General features: G+C 42.8%; 1 protein-coding gene across 4 annotated transcripts in view; it reads left to right on the top strand.

The window, feature by feature from the left end:
- ZNF185 (zinc finger protein 185 with LIM domain) overlaps window positions 1-17,767 on the top strand; it is a 161,384-nt gene that overhangs the window by 55,841 nt on the left and 87,776 nt on the right. For 3 of the 4 annotated variants that reach the window (XM_075323699.1, XM_075323698.1, XM_075323696.1), the window contains exons 2-11: window positions 2,941-3,076; window positions 4,505-4,576; window positions 5,222-5,293; window positions 8,362-8,445; window positions 11,149-11,172; window positions 12,622-12,687; window positions 14,386-14,478; window positions 14,724-14,804; window positions 14,921-15,004; window positions 16,803-16,844. In XM_075323699.1, the coding sequence (XP_075179814.1) occupies window positions 2,946-3,076; window positions 4,505-4,576; window positions 5,222-5,293; window positions 8,362-8,445; window positions 11,149-11,172; window positions 12,622-12,687; window positions 14,386-14,478; window positions 14,724-14,804; window positions 14,921-15,004; window positions 16,803-16,844 (749 nt within the window). In that variant the 5' untranslated portion in view covers window positions 2,941-2,945. The remainder of the gene's footprint in view (window positions 1-2,940; window positions 3,077-4,504; window positions 4,577-5,221; window positions 5,294-8,361; window positions 8,446-11,148; window positions 11,173-12,621; window positions 12,688-14,385; window positions 14,479-14,723; window positions 14,805-14,920; window positions 15,005-16,802; window positions 16,845-17,767) is intronic. The other variant, XM_075323700.1, reaches the window with a different exon arrangement.

The raw sequence follows: 17,767 nt of genomic DNA, 5'->3' as shown, positions 1-17,767 counted from the left end.
AAACTCCTCCTTTAGGGAGAAAAATCATCAATGTACTCTCTACGCGTTTCGGAGTCAATAAAATTCCTCCTTCAGGAACAAAAATCATCAATGCACTCTACACGTTTTGGAGGCAATAAAACTCCTCTTTCAGGATCAAAAATCATCAATGTACTCTCTACGTGTTTCGATGTCAATAAAACTCCTTCTTCAGGAACAAAAATCATCAATGTACTCTACACGTTTCGGAGTCAATAAAACTCCTTCTTCAGGAACAAAAATCATCAATGTACTCTCTACTCGATTCAGAGTCAATAAAACTCCTTCTTTAGGAATAAAAATAACCATTGTACATCCATGTGTTGTATGTTGGTTGTACATTGATGATTTTTCATCCTGAAGAAGGAGTTTTATTGACTCTGAAATGCGTAGAACAATAAAAATCGCATGTTTTAATTTAATTGATCTTCAATCATCATCTCCTCCTCTGACAGCGCAGATTAACCCTTTTATGTTTGTATTCTATATAACATGCCTGTGATCACTGCTCCTTGGCAAAGACAAAAAAATGAAATCAACTAAAAAGGCCCAAATTTCTAGAACCATACGGCGGATTTAAAAAAAAAAAAAAAGCAGGGGAGCAGCGGAAGTCAAATAAAGCTGACTTCTTTTGACTTTGGGATGAATCTTCTTTAACACAGAATGTTAAGGAGTTATCGTAATGGATGTAGACACCAATATTTTTTTTTAATTAATTTTTTTTACTAGGGCCTAATTAAACATTGTTCACCATTTTGCTTTTCCAGCCCCTATGCACAGATGGCTGCAGAATAAGTTAACTATAATCTATCTGTTAGAGCTCCGACAGCAGGAATTGTATCCATGATCTTTTATATCCTGAATTATTCTAAACTAATTAATGACCAAATGAAAATTGAATTTTTAATTCGTCATAAGTCATCTTATTGGATCATTTATGAGAAGCGTGATAAGGGTTACAGTCCAGATCCTGCTGTCACAATGAGCTCACTGACAGATTCAACAGGTAAAGAGGATCTTTCATTGGATTTTATTTTATTTTTTTTAATGTAAGTAACTCCTCCAATTGCCATTGCTCCACTGATTCTGGAGCTCTTTTTACTGTTTCTCCTGTGCTACTCTGTTCCAAAATGTCACACTGTGACTTTAGGAAAGCAAGAAACAGGGGGTTTTATGCTGTCCTTCACGCTAGGGATCCCTAGGCTACCCTAATTTCAGGGCTAGCCCTAATGGTAGAGATGCCTGAGTCTCTTGCCTGGCTATGCTCCTTACCAGAACTAATCTGATTCCCATCAGCCACCAGGGAAGCAAGGGGCTGGCGTGAGATGGAAACACAGATAAAGACAGACAGGGGAAACCAAAACTCTGACACACTGCAAACTCACAGAAACAAACAATGAGAGGCTCATAAGAAAAGCAAGAGCAGGAAGGTAGCGACAAAATGACAACAACTGCACACAGCAACATGTACTTCAACTACCAGTTAGGCTGGATCAGAACACCTCACAGACCAGCTTAGATAAACTATAGCTGGCATAGAAGGAAGGATCTAGCTAGCATATATAGGAGGGGAACAGATGTGATTGGCTCCTCCACCACATGTGATTAAAGAAGAGTCACAAGTAGACTAGAAGAGATTATCTCTTGCTAGTGTACCTATGAACTACCAATCTGTTAGTCAACACCCGAGTCTGCCTGCCCTGATCACAGACATCAGAGACGTTATTAGGCGGAGTGTCAGAATCTGTGACTTGAACAGATCCCAACGCCACCATGACAGTCGGTGATGTTCGTAAAAACCTGCTCTGGTAATAATGGTGTAAATTTTCTCTTCTAACAACTGGGCGTATAACAGAGAACTTTTTTCTTTCTGTTTCTTTTTCCTCTATATGGTGAGCAGTGTTTTGATTGGCTATTGTCAGAGGAGAAAAAGGAAACACCCACAAAGAAGTTCTGTGGTATACGCCTACTTGAGTTGAAATTATAATTTGCATCATTATTGTTTTGGAACGGAGGGGCACCGAAAAAAAAGAAAAACTATTCCATAATCAGAGGAGTTTGTCAGATAAAATAATAAAACTTAAAAAAAAAAAATCTAATATTGTACTGTGATCCACAGAGGCTGCCTCTGTGTAATGTACTGCTCCTTGTACTGAAGATAATTCTGACAATTTATTGGAAGGCTGCAAAAAATGGGACTTTCTTCAGTTATTCTCAGCAGAACACAAACTGCCATTTACAGTAGACTATAGTCTACCAAACTACTCCCAGATGTAATATACTGTTGGCTTATTTTATATCGTAGTGGTATGTATTCTGATCAGCAATAAAAATAAGGCAAAAAACCTCACCTTTGTCCATTGATACAAACTGAATGTGCATTGAATCCTCATTTTACCTCTCTTTGAAGACATTTAAAATGTTTTTTTCAGCCATTGTACATGGAAAATTATTACTGGCATGGTAGTTGCAGGTGGTACGTGAAGGTCTAAAGCGGGCTTTACACGTTGCGACATCGGTAACGATATATTGTTGGGGTCACGTCGTTAGTGACGCACATCCTGCACCGTTACCGACATTGCAGCGTGTAAACCCTAGGAGCAACGATCACATAATATCGTTACTGCTGCCGGTACGATGTTGTTTGTCGTTCCTGCAGCAGCACACATCGCTGTGTGTGACACCGCAGGAACGACAAACATCTCCTTACCTGCGTCCACCGGCAATGCTGAAGGAAGGAGGTGGGCGGGATGTTATGCCCCACTCATCTCCGCCCCTCCGCTTCTATTGGCCAGCCGATTAGTGACATCGCGGTGAAGCCCGCTTAAGGGTGGGAACATATCACTAACAGTTGATCAGTCACCTTCTCATTGTGTTCCGGTTCAGAGATCATACTATAGCATTTTTTGTCTTTCCTTTCAGGAGCGATGAGTGCCTCAGAAGCGGAGAGAAAGAACATCCTAAAACAGATGAAAGTACGGACAACATACAAGAAGGACAAAAGTTGGATAAATCAACAAAACCCAGAAGATGAGCGAGATGAAATCCCAAGCCCGATGTAAGACGATTTTACTGTCGTTTTCACACTAAAAGTAGTACATCAGAATGTTATGACCATTTCACATGACCTAATTTCAGCTGAGATAAGACCTACATGAAGTATCTATTAACAAAGGCTGTAAAGGGGGTTGTCTGGTCTTAATCTACAAGTCTGCTGTCACTTTAAGTGACTGCAGACTTGTGAATCCTCACTGCATGCTTTCAGTAGTGGACAACCCCTTTAAGTAAAGAAAAGGCTTGCAGCGCCAGCGTTCCTGCACTGTTTGCTCACCCCACTGTAGGTACGCTGACTTACTCACTGTGCGGCCGCCCCGCACCACTCTGCCTGGCTTCCCTGCAGTCCTCCACGTGGGTGTCCTCTGCCCCCCCCCCATGGCCTGTGCGCACCACACATAGATCCTTTGGATGTACTCCTAGTTTGTGCGCATGCACAGCTGCCCTTCTCTTAAAGGGCCAGCGCGTCAACGCTGAGCAACGGGATTAGTTACATAGTGGTTTGTTCCCTAGCCAACTACAGTTGCCAGGTCCCCTTGTCCACTGTCCGTTCCCTAGCCAGTGTACATTCCTGTATCCTTTCTGTGCTGGTACCCTATACCTGTCCACCCTGGCAATGCTATCGGCCCCAGCCATCCCGGTGGTCCTTGTCTATACTAGTGACTGTACCTGTCCGTCCTGGCCATGCTATTGGCCTCATCCATCCCGGTGGTTCCTGTCTATACTAGTGACTGTACCTGTTCGTCCTGGCCATGCTATCAGCCTTAGCCGTCTCGGTGGTTGCTGTCTATACTAGTGACGGTGTCTGTCCGTCCTGGCCGTGCTATCGGCCTCAGCCATTCCGGTAGTTCCCGTTTATACTAGTGACTGTACCTGTCCATCCTGGCCGCGCTATCGGCCTCAGCCGTCCCGGTGGTTCCAGTCTATACTAGTGACTGTATCTGTCTGTCCTGCCCCGATATCTGCCTCAGCTGTCCCATTGGTCCCTGTCTACACTAGAGACTTTGCCTGTCTACACCTGTGTCCACTCTTGCCCTTGGGGTCAGCTGCCATAGTTGCGGTGACTGCCCTGGGCGTGGCACCTGGTGTCTGCCTCGCGGTGGGCACTTAGTCAAGCCACCCCCCACGAAACAGTAAGCCTGGGGTCCCTGTGTGGTCCATAGAGTCCACTCCGGCTCACTGCTTTATCATCTCCAGCGGCGAGCTTTACAATGCCCTCAGTACTTTAGGAACTGATTCTTTACAAATATTTACAGAAACAATACCTAGAAGACCAACAACAGCCCCAGCAAGCACACATTTTCAGAACATTTTCAGAATATCTAAATATATCTAGCCAAGCATGGCCATCAGAGTGGGCTCGTCTTCTTAGAACAATACCAATAAATGACAATTATTGAATACTGTTTCAATATGATATTCTTTTTTTCAGATCTCCACAACTAAAATCACTGGAGGGTAGGAAGTTCCTTTGGTCTCCAACTCCAGAATCGAAGCCTGACAGGTGGTTATATATGTATTCACTAACATACAAGTGGGGAAAAGTACAAAGGACATGGAATTTAGAGAACAATCTGACAATCTGAATCATTGAAACAGAATCATGAAACTTAGAGGGATGGTCTTCTACTGGACAATCCCTTCTCAACATCTAATGTGGCCATAATAAAATAATAGTCATTACCTCCTTGGATACTGTCAGTCCAACGATGTTGGCCTGGGTTTCCCGGTGGTCACGTGACATTAATATATCCCAAGACCATTGCAGTCTTTTGGTATTCCATCAAATCTGATAGCCGCAGATTGGCTGCAGTGGTCAGATCAGAAGACCACCAGGGAAACCAGAGCTGATACCGGAGCATCGCCGGTACGGTAGTTTAGTACCGGAATATATATATTTTTTTATTTTGTTTTGGCTACTTTAGCTGTCACAAAGGAATGGACCAGTAGTGAACAAACCCTTTAACTGATGTTGATAGCATTTTATAATATTAGGATGCAATATACAGGTATGACATCTCAAGTAGACAACCCCTGTCTATATGTCTTCAAGGGTTCTCTTAGGGCATATTGGTCCTTTGAAGATGGGTATATCATGGTCTCGAAATTACTAGCTTTTTGTTATATTATATTTTTCTTTTTCTTTTAGGAATTCAGGAACATTTACAGCTAGTGAGATTATTACAACTTCTTCATCACCACCTGTTCATTCAGTCAATAAGTAAGTGATAGACTGGCTTCCAAACAATTTTCAGATATCACCATCCCCCACCTCCCCTTTCCAAAAAACCTGTACTTATTCACAATCCAGCACTGGTGCTTTAAGAGTCCTAACAAACCTTATACATACACAGAGGGTGAAATAAGTGTTGAACGCGTCACCAAGTTTCAAAGTAAACTTATTTCTAAAGATGCTATTGACATAAATTTCTCACCAGATGTCGGTAACAACCCATCCAATCCACACAGGCAAAGAAATCAAACCATAGATGTCCATAAATTTAGTGATGTGTAATAATGAGAAATGGCACAAGGAACCTGCATTGCTCAGGTGGGATTTTGGCCCATTCTTCCACACACACACTCTTCAAATCCTAAATGAACCCCCGGTGAGAACAAATCCATCAAACAATATTTTGCCTTCAAGGGATTGTCCCTGTACATATTAGTTTGTTGACCAAGCCCCAAACAATTCTCTCAACTTTGAAGAAGACCTTTAATTTCCCATAAACATGTTTTCATTTTTTTCCCTGATATACACTAACAAGCAAAGGGATAACAATGTTTTGATCTCTTAACTTCAGGCTCCATATCTCACCATCCACTACAGCTTTCAGTGTGAGACAACCTTCATTTTATAGACAATCATCTTGGTTATCTCATACATAAATTTGACTTGCAGCTATTTAGCACATGATTAGTTATGCAGATTCTTGTCGTTACTGCATTGTTACTGTTTTGCTTCTGGTGGTGGATTTATTTTTCTTCCTGTATACTATAAATTGCTAGTATAATCCAATTCCCTAATAGCTCAGTGTGTTATTAGATTGATTTCCAAGTGAAAGGTCACTGGTTCGAATTAAGGAGCCGCCATGAAGAAGATTTCCCAACAAAAAACACATCATCCAGCTCATCGATAGTGGTCTCTCAGCCAAGAAAATTACCAAACTGTATCATGTGAGGTCATGACAATTGGAAGAATAAGAAATTAAATCCGTCCATCCATTCAAAAGCCAAGAGGTGGATGTCCATGCAAAATATCAGAGTCAACAAGTCGGCTCATCATAAGGTCTATTAATTCTGGCGTGATAAATACGGCAGTGGAGGTGGCTCGTATGCTTCATAATAGTGAGATCACAGACGTCAATGCAAGCACCATGCAACATACATTACACGAGTCTGGAATGGTGGCCCAAAAGAAGGTGAAGAAGCCTTGACTTCAATATTGTCATAAGAAACGTTGGCTCGAGTTTACTAAGTGGACAGTAGAAGATTGGGAACTGGTGATTTGGTGATGAGATGAAAGTCAATAGACCGCTCCGATGGGTGCAAAGGATCTGGAAGAAACAAAGGAAAAAGAGGCTAACAGATCGAGAAATTAAAGGAACTGTCAAGTTGGGTGGAGGAAGTTTGATGATAATGGGGGGTGTTTCACAGCCAAAGGGGTTGGATACTTGACCAGGATCGATGGTGGCCTCAATGCTGAGCTATATGTGAGTGTCCTACAAGACGAGTTACTTTGTACACTTGAGTAATATGGGTATGAAAAGGACGACCTAGTGTTCCAGCAGGACAACAACCCAAAGCATATGGCGAGATTGTCTAAGAAATGGTTCAATGACAATGAAGTAGAGGTGCTGGGTTGGCCTCACAGGCCCCAGACCTCAACCCAATTGAAAACGTCTGGGTAAAGTTGCAGAAAAAGCTGTATACATACCCAAGTGACTCATGCAGTATGCACCAACATTGGGAACGTGTAGAAGAGACCTGAGATCAGATTTCGGTCAAGACATGCTTGAATCTGATTAAGAACATGCCCAGATGGATTCAGGCACTGTTGAAAGCCAAAGGTGGATTTAAAAAAATACTAACAAAATATTAGAAATTAAAAATTAGGTTTTTAGCAAAACAGTAACAATGCAGTGACATGACAAGAATCTGCATAACTAATCAGATGCTAAATAGTTACAAGTCAAATTTATGTATGATATAGCCAAGATGATTGTCTATAAAATTAAGGTAGTATCACACTCAAAGCTGTAGTGGATGGGGAGATATGGAGCCGGAAGTTCAAAAGATCAAAACATTGTTACCCTTTTGCTCATCAGTGTAAATGCCTCTGTTCTCCTGAATCCGGTATTCCTCAGATATGGGCTGCTCTTCCTTGTAAAGAAATCTAGTCTTGTTATACAAGTGGGTGTGGTCATAAACTAAGCATATGGGAGATTTTTTGATGAACTTATCCAATAGTGTTAGGGGTACTTTGCACACTACGACATCGCAGGTGCGATGTCGGTGGGGTCAAATTGAAAGTGACGCACATCCGGCGTTGCAGGCGATATCGTAGTGTGTCAAGCCGTTTTGATACGATTAACGAGTGCAAAATCGTCGTAATCGTATCATCGGTGTAGCGTCGGTCATTTCCATAATTTGGAAATGACCGATGTTACGATGTAGTTCCTCGTTCCAGCGGCAGCACACATTGCTGTGTGTGAAGCCGCAGGAGCGAGGAACATCTCCTACCGGCATCACTGCGGCTCACGCCAGCTATGCGGAAGGAAGGAAGTGGGCGGGATGTTTACGTCCTGCTCATCTCCTCCCCTCCGCTTCTATTGGGCGCCTGCCGTGTGATGTCGTTGTGATGCCGTACGACCCGCCCCCTTAGGAAGGAGGCGGTTCGCCGGCCAGAGCGACATCGCAGGGCAGGTGAGTGCATGTGAAGCTGGTGTAGCGATAATGTTCGCTACGGCAGCCATCACAAGATATCGCACCTGTGACGGGGGCGAGGACTATCACTGCAGCGTTGGTAACACATTGTTACCGATGTTGCAACGTGCAAAGCCCGCCTTAAATACAGGGGCACTATCTCAGGGGTGGAAAAGAGCAGGAACAAAACAAAAACACATAAACAACACAACAATCTGGAGATAACTGGCATTTCCAGAAGGTAAAAAAGGTATACATTTTGGCAAGTGACAAGTCCCCTTTAAGGTAATATGTATTACTAGCTTTTTTCTATGCTGTTTTATATAGTGCTATTCAACCATAAATAATTTTATATTTCTCCAGGCAGTTTTCCTATAGTGCAAATGAAAGTAACAAATCATCTACAACATCTCAGCCGTCCCCACCGCCATCCACCACTGGTGCCAAGTAAGTTAAAGAATGATGGACAATGAATTACCAGAGTCGGGCACGTTATGTTTACGATTTCCAAATGTGTCTTAAACATTAAAACTGGGATTTTACTATTAAATTGCTTTTAGAAGTTCTGTGCCATTTTTTGCTTCTGGTGAATCCACATCCCGATCACAAAACTGATAACACATTAAGGCCCCGTCACACGCATCAATATATCGTGCGATCGCATGAACGATCGTACCCGCCTCCGTCGTTTGTGCGTCATGGGCAATTTGTTGCCCGTGGCGCACAAAGTTGGTAACCTCCTGTCACACGCACTTACCTTCCGAACGACCTCGCTGTGGGCGGCGAACATCCTCTTTCTGAAGGGGGAGGGAAGTTCGGCATCACAGCGACGTCACACAGCGGCCAGCCAATAGAAGCGGAGGGGTGGAGATGAGCAGGACGTAACATCCCGCCCACCTCCTTCCTTCCGCATTGCAGGCGGGATGCAGGTAAGCTGTGTTCGTCGTTCCTGGAGTGTCACACGGAGTGATGGTGCAGGCTCGGGAACGACGATCAATCGGCGCGCAGAAGGAGGAACGACTTTATGAAAATGAGCGACGTGTCAACGAGCAACGATAAGGTGAGTATTTTTGCTCGTTCACAGTCGTTCACCAGACGCTATGATATCTCGAACGATGCCGGATGTGCGTCACTAACGACGTGACCCCGACGACATATCACCCGATATATCTTAGCGTGTGACGCCGCCTTTAGACTCCAACAAGTGGTAGTGTGTCGCCCAGGGAAGGGGGTACTTGGTCCCGGGCGGTTGCAAATGGGAATGTCACTCTGGTGGCCGTTGCCCGGTCCCGTGCCCTGGGGCTTCTCTTGTAAAAAGGGGTATTTAAGGTATTTAAAGTAGGGGTGAAAGTTAGTGTACGTGACACCACCTGCGGGTTGCAGTTAAGGGTATAGAACCGCCGCTGCTGAATATAGATACTCCCAGGGCTGGTGGTGGTTGCAGCAATAGTGTTAGGCCCTCCGCAGGTAGAGCCGTGCCTGGGAGATGTGAAGGGCAAGAACGGAGACCACACAAGGTTGTAATAAACAGACTTCTATCCCGTGCCCCCGGGGTCACCAAGCTCAGGCACGTCCGCACACCTCTCTGTGTGCCACCAGACTCTCGACTGACAGTCCCCTCCCACCAGTCTGGCTAATCCCGGGACTCGTTCCTACCTCTAGGCGACCATGCCCTTACAAGATTAACCCACTATTCCCGGTGTGGAGTGGAGAACTAGGATTTTGGTTGTGCTTTGGTGGTATCGGCACTGGTACTCCAGGTCCCAGGGGGTAGATCCTGCATCCCCAAGAGGATGCAGTTCCTTTTAGTGCCCTGAGTGGCTCAGGTGCGCTACAGTAGGAACAACAATTACCCCACAGAGGAAGATATGTGTCAGAGAGATATGCGTCATGAAGGTATGCAGCACACATGTGGCAGACAGATATGCAGCACACTGATATGTAGCAGACAGGTGGCTCATTGACATGCGGCACTGATATGTATTAACAAAATTAGCACCAGGTGCCAGATTAAAGGGAACCTGTCAGGTCCCTTATGTGTTCTAACCTAGTAGCAGGGTGATGTGTGGCCTAGTAACCCCTTCCTACTCATCCCCGTGTTGTAATAGTGTGTAATATGAATGTATAAATATATGTTTTATTACTTATGTGTTCCCTATGTAAATGAGCAGAGGCTCTAGCCCCTTGGGTATCACATCACCCTGTGGGCGTTTGCATGTTTTCCGAGGTATCACGCCCCTGTGGGCGTGAAAACTTGGATTTACATGAGCGACGTCCCCGTTGCTCCTTGAGATCCTGCTTGCGCACTTACCATTCGCGCAGCCTTATTATCCGGGTGCTTGCTTCTTGTCTTCAGATGTGCACTGCGCATGCTCAGAAGACTCCTACTGTTCCGGTCATGTGCTGATTACTTGTCAGTTCAGACGCGCTCTGCACATAACCGGAACCGTAGGAGTCTTCTGACCATGCGCAGAGTGCGTCTGAAGCAGAGAAGCAAGGCTATGGGAATGGTAAGCGCGCATGCGCGGGATCTCAAGGAGCTGATGCTGACGTCGCTCATGTAAATCCATGGTATCACGCCCACAGGGGCGTGATACCACGGAAAACATGCAAACGCCCATAGGGCGATGCAACACCCAAGGGGCTAGAGCCTCTGCTCATTTACATAGGGAACATGTACGTAATAAAACACATATTTATACATTCATATTACACAGTATTACAACACAGGGATGGGTAGGAAGGGGTTACTAGGCCACACATCACCCTGCTTGTAGGTTAGAACGCATAAGGGACCTGACAGGTTCCCTTTAACACCAATAACTTGCAGGGATCTGAAAGTGTTCTCTAATTTTGATCCATGTTCTTTTACACTTATCTCATTTACATTTTTATTATGTGCTTTTGAAAAAAAAACAATTTATGAAATAGGTTTAAAATACTGTGAGTTGCCTTATGTTAGGATATACAGTAATCACATCGAGCGACACAATGACCGCAACATTTAGGAAATTGTGTGTTGTTCTCTAATTTTGATCTCCAGTGTAGTTTTCTGTATTTGTAAACAAGCATTGTATATTCGAAAGTTGCTAAATCCGTTTATAAGAATATGGATTGTGTAGAGTAACAGTTTTTCTTGTATTTGTGCAGGGTCACCCCATCTTACATCATAAGGTACGTGCCGCTCTATAGTGAATAAAGTTATACACAGTAACAACATATGATAAACATTATTCAAGTGATATAATAGAAAACAACAATACAATGTCACGTATTCCATAGGTTAGGAACAGAGACCTAACCTTTCTCGACCAATTCTACATTATCTATCATTAGATTATTTATAACCCACAATGCCATTTGTTGTGAGAAAAATATCTGGCCCTTTATTAAAAGCTGTTATAATATCTGTCATTACTACCTCTTGCGGGCGAACATTCTACAGTCAGACTGCTCTAACTGTAAAGAACCCTTTCCCATTGCCTCCAGACATATTGTATCCCCATTGGTCCTTTGTAAGGTTGCTTCAAGGAATAAATCATGTGCCTGTGATAGATATGTATATATATATATATATATATATATATATATTTATAGTGTATCCACCCATATCCTGTCCACCGCCAATAACTTGAGAACGGCGGCAGCTATAGGCATAGAAGTGGTGTCTAGGTATAGTAAAGTAGCCATGCGCTACGCAATAAAACCACCTATAGCGCCATCTGGTGGAAAACAACGGAATTGGCATTTTTATGTCAAAAACGGAACAAGATAGAGAAAAAAAGGGAATTACGAAGTTGTAGGGCATCAATTCAATACGATTCGACACCTTGCATACAGAAATGCTATGATATGAAACCCATGACTCCCCCCCCCCAAAATATTGAATGCTGGTCACGCATATGGCGCTCATTTAACTTTGATGCTCAAAGTGGCCCCCGTCAGCTGCAATGCACATCTGGACTCTGCACAGCATACTGTATCTTGCTGCACGTTGTGCAATATGGTAGGGGACACATTTGCACAAGCATCTGTGATACCTCGTCGTAGGTCCTGCAATGTTGGTGGAGGGGTCGCATACACCTGCTGTTTGCTGTGACCTCACAGAAAGAAGTCCAATGGGGTCAGGTCAGGTGAGCGGAGGCCACTCCACACAGCCACCATACCCAATGACTTGTAGGAAGGTCTCCATGAGGTATCGTTTCACGTCCGCAGCCTTGTGAGTTTTACATGTTCTAATCATAGCATTTCTGTATGCAAGGTATCGATTCGTATTGAATTGATGATGCCCTACAACTTTGTAATTCACTTTTTTTCTCTATCTCGTTCCGTTTTCGGGATAAAAATGCTAACTCCGTTGTTTTCCACCAGGTGGCACTATAGGTGGTTTCATTGCGTAGCGCATGGCTACTTTACTATACCTAGACACCACTTCTATGCCTATAGCTGCCGCCGTTCTCAAGTTGGAGAAAAAATATGGATGATATAAATATGGAGGGAAAAAAAACACTTTAAAAAATAAACATAAAATAATTAATTATAAAAACCTGATTTAATTAATAAGTCTTTTTCTAATTATACATTGCCTTTAAATCATTGACAACATGTGCTTTTGTACTGTAGGGGTCAGCCTGTAAATGCCGTCTCACAAGTAAAGACCCCACCCTCTTTTAATGGGTACCAGAAGAGGTAACCATTATTTTATCTATGTATATTTGTATGGCTCTGTATATGGCTCAGTATAGAGGTGCGTGACGCATATGTAAACCTGGTTGTGGCACAAGATATATTGTATATAGAAAGAAAGTCGGAGGATAAGCGTATTCACATCATGGCCATTTAATGGACAAAACGCAAGAGAAAAACTCAAAATGAGCATATACCCAATAATAAAGTATATAAGTAAATAGTACTTTTTAGCTGCTTTGGTACTGCCTTATGGAACCACAAGTAGGGCTTATTTTTGGAGTAGAGCTTATATTTTAAGCATACTCTAAATAGCCCCAAACCTCCTACTAGGGCTTATTTTCAAGGTAGGGCTTATTTTTGGGGAAACAAGGCAGTAGTACATTTAAATAACATAGGGTACTTGTTTAACACTGTTTCATGAAAAAGCATAAAAGCCATCCCACCACGGCAAGGTGTACCCATCGGGACGGTCCTATGCTATATTAAAACCTTACATTGCATCAGAGACATCAATGTGAATAAGGGCAGAGAAGGACGGGGCCCAAACTGCAGCCACCCGTCCATGGGAAGCTCTATAGATAAAGTGTCTAGCTCAGAGGGAGGAACCACACTAATTTTTATACAGAAAACAAAAAAATACAGAAAAACAAAAAACAAGTGAGCCGGCCCATATGTTGGCACATATATATATATATATATATATATATATATATATATATACATATCGCAAGAAGAAAGATGGGACTGTGTGCTCAATAACCTAACAGAAAGAGGAACAGGGAGCTAAGAAAGGAGCAGAGGAGGCAAGAGACAGCAGGGATAGACTGACTATGTGGCAACATGACCATTGTTCCTATACTTCAGCTACTTCCAGCTTTAGGGTGCAGTCACATCTGCGTACAAAATTTAGCTCCGTTGTTGCTCCTGTAGTGTCTTGGAGTGCGATGGAAGTGTCATTCCGTATGTCATGCGAGTGCTATGTAAGTGATTTTTTCCCCCCTCGCCTTGTCTCAGTATGCGGTCAGTATTCAGTCCATGTGACATGCATTTTTAACGTTTTACATACTGTCAAAAACTAGACAGATAGATCTCGTGACATCACCGCTTGTCACTGAGTTCCATGACTGCGGCGTTCTCAAGCCAAGTATCGCTAGAGCCCGCGACGTCACCACTCATCACAGCCACGGGCTGCCTGCGATAATTGATGTGAGAACATGGTGGTCATTGAACTCAGTGATGAGCCCTGACGTCACGAGATCAGCGGAGTTCATCGTCCACGGGTAATGAACTGAGCTAACCTCATGACGTAAGCACCCATCACGCCTGCTGCTGCTCACACACTGCTGTGTGAGCCCCTGCAGTGACATGGGTTGACCTCATGAGGTTTCTCAGGTCACTGCATGGTGTTAGTGCAGCCATTGATTTGTATTGCCGAGGTATGGACCCACTCGTACCATGCTGAGATTTGCCCCGCACGCAGGCGAATACAAGAGATAAAAGTAGCAGATGTGATCTGCTCTACTGGTTAACATTGGTACAAGTGCAATGCAATGTTTTCTCGCATTGCACTTGCAGATTTTATATGCAGATGTAATGCACCCTTAGAATGAGGATAGTAATATAGGTGGTGAAGCTGGAAAAGAAAATTGGAGCAAGAAAACCAAAATCGTGTAACCCCCCCAATTGTATTCATCTCAGTTACAGCACAGTCCAGCCTCGGACATCAAACAGCCTCCCAAGAGTGCCGACGGCTACAGGCCAGAAGATGTCCACCGAGGAATACAAGAAATTGTAAGATATTTATACAGCATATATTGCAACCTCCACATTGTGGTTTTACAGTACGTCTCGTCCGTTGGTTTATACCATCCAACAGTCCTTGTTTTTTGAAGGACAGTCCTGCAAACTAGGTCACTAGTGTGTGCAAAACAATGGTGGTGGAATGTCCCACAATTTAGGAGCACAATGCTGGGATTTGGGCTGATGGGCTTTGCCAGGCATTATTTATGCGGTACTGATTATGTTATTTTGCACAGGGCACCATATAACGTAAGGAACAGATCTACAGAGCTGTCAGATGATGAGTCTCCTCAAACACAGCAGGAGCAAGCCACAAGGTACATAATAATGCCTTACCATTGTCAGATGGTATCATCCGGGTGATCACTACACGCTTTTAGCTATAATGGGCGTATGGATACTGTATAATAATTAGTTTTCTTGCTGCTACAAGGACTGAACAAGCCAGCAGCGTATTAAGAAACACATCATCGAAGGACCGATCCTACGTCATATCTGCAGCCAAAAGAAACAGCGGGTGAGCTCTTGTTTGATGCATTGATAAGGAGACACTATCAAAGAGGCTCATTCTTTAGGAACTAACACAGAACTTACAGAACTCACACTCCCTAATCATCAGTCCTGGACAAAATTTTTGAGATTGACACAAATTTTGGTTTACCTTCAGTTTTTCTATAATTGTGAAAAATTACAAAGTCATTCCTTACCGTGAAAATTACCTTAGACCCAAAAACTCCATTTCCACTGAATTTCCACTCTGCCTCAAAGTGACCGGCTTACATCATTTCATGCTGACTGAATTGTCAGGGTAGACTTGTTACTTAAAAAGGGGGCTTGAAATCATTGTCTTCTGTTAAACAAATATCTTCAAAGAAAGACGTGCAATCATTATTGCTTTGCATCAAAAATTCTTTACAGGCAAGGACATTGCTGCTTGTAGAATGCTTGTAAATCACTTGTGACAAAAACTTTTGAGATAGGCACAAATTATGGTTTTCCTTCAGTTTTTATAGATTTGTAATAAATTAAGTCATTCCTTACCATGAAAATTACCTTAATCCCAAAACACTATTTCCACTGAATTTCCAACCTGCGTCAAAGCGACTGAGTTAAATCATTTCATAATGACTGAATTGTCAGGACAGGCTGTTTGCTTAAAAAGGGTCTGGTGCTTGAAATCATTGTTTTTTATTAAAAATTAATACTTTCAAGGAAACACATGCAGCTATTATAGCTTTGCATCAAAACAGCTTTACAGGCAAGGACATTGCTGCTTGTAGAATGCTTGTAAATCAGTGCTGGCAAAAACATTTGAGATTGACACAAATTTTGGTTTTCCTTCAGTTCTTATAGAATTGTAAAACATTACAAAGTCATTCCTTACTGTGAAAATTACCTTAATCCCAAAACACCATTTCCACTGAATTTTCACCCTGCCTCAAAGCGACCAGCTTACTTCATTTCATACTGATTGAATTATCAGCGCACAGTGATAGCTTTAAAAAAGGACTAGTGCTTGAGACCATTGTCTCTGTTAAACATGAATCGCTTCAAGGAAAAGTAACAGTCATTATTGCTTTGCATTAGAGCTTTACAGGCAAGGACATTGCTGCTGGTAAAATTGTGACTGTAAATCAACCATTTATCCGTTCATCGAAAGCTCCAATTACTATGAAGAAGCAGAACGTCCTCCTTTGGTCATAAGGGCTCTTTAGGAGGGAAAGCAGATTCATTCATTTAAAGAAGTTGTATGAGATTGGAAAAGAGGGCCTGCTGTGTGTTCCCCCCAGAAATAGATATCTATCGGCTGTATTTAATATTGTAACTTAGCCATATTTCCTAATTCCAAACAACCACATTAACCAATACTAAGATCGATCGGTATACAGGGGAATTTCTTTATCCCCACTACAAAATGTTATGGCAGGTAGGACGCCCAACCCGTGCTCCATTCATTGGTGCTGCTCGATAAAGTCAAGCATAGAGATCGGCAGCCTCATAGCAAATGAATGGAGCTGAGGTTGAGCATGCGCACTGCCACTGCATTCTAGTGGGAATAAAAGTGTCTCTCTCGGCTGATCTACGAGGGTCCCAGAAGTCAACAAGTGAATACTTTTCCTATGGATAACCCCTTTAAGAATAAGGACAACCCCTTTAAGGCCATTCACATACTCTCTAAACAGTAAGTGTAATTCTGGGTAATTAGGAAAGCAAAACACATAGAAAAATAGATAAACAATTACGTATTAAATTGCTGTTAAATATGAAAAAAAATTAATCTGAGTCTCATTTATCATTGTGATATTGTATTTCAGAATCGGAACACAGGAAGCATCGAGTCCTTTTGTTGCAAAAAGGTGAGATTATTTCTGCAATATTTTTAACAATTATATCCTAATAAATTAAAATATACTTTGTTAGCTAAATATTTCACTTTTAACTTATAAGAACCCTTATAGCATCGTCTACTCTGTTAATTTTGAGCCCCCAGGTAAGGTCCTGTCACACAGAAGATGCAACTACACACAGGGAACACAGGGGTCACGATATAACGGAGGACGCTGCTACTATTGAGAGGGGTGGGGGGACACCTCCTGAACTCACCACAAGCTGATTCTTGCGCTCCCTAAAGCCTCTATAGAGGTTCTTGTAACCTGTCGCCAAATTGGATACCTTAGGCCCTCAGCAAGCTCTACACTCACCCTGGCTAGTGAGCAGGCCAATGAGATCACAAGAATCGCCACTACAATACAGAAACAAAGGAGAAGGAATACAAACAGGGGAAATGGTCACGCAAAGGAAAAGACACTCCAGGCAGCTCTAGTGCAGCAAACCCCACAGCTGCACACAACACAACAAACTTCTTCCAGAGGAGGCTCCTTCCAAAGTGGACCACATAGAAATGATGATTCAGTTTCTATCACAGGCATCACGTGATCAGATCACATAAATAGGGAAGGGGAGGGATCCCAAAGATCCACACCTGAGATTGGAAGCTACAGCCAGTAGTAAGGCAGGAAAGGGTGCTTAATAGGGATGATCGAATACCTCAAATATTCGGCTTTGTGAATATTTTCCGAATACCTCACCGCTATTCGACTATTCGATGCGCAATGTAAGTCTATGGGAAGCCCGAATAATACCGAATAGTTGTTATTCAGGTTTCCCATAGACTTACATATCACAGCGAATATTCGCGAATAGTCGAATAGCGGCGAGGTATTCGGAAAATATTTGCCATCCCTAGTTCTTAACCCTTACAGCACCAAAAGCAAGGAGA

This window comes from Anomaloglossus baeobatrachus, chromosome 9 (assembly GCF_048569485.1).
Source record: "Anomaloglossus baeobatrachus isolate aAnoBae1 chromosome 9, aAnoBae1.hap1, whole genome shotgun sequence".
Classification (NCBI taxonomy): domain Eukaryota; kingdom Metazoa; phylum Chordata; class Amphibia; order Anura; family Aromobatidae; genus Anomaloglossus; species Anomaloglossus baeobatrachus.
This window is presented reverse-complemented; position numbering and strand designations above follow the sequence as displayed.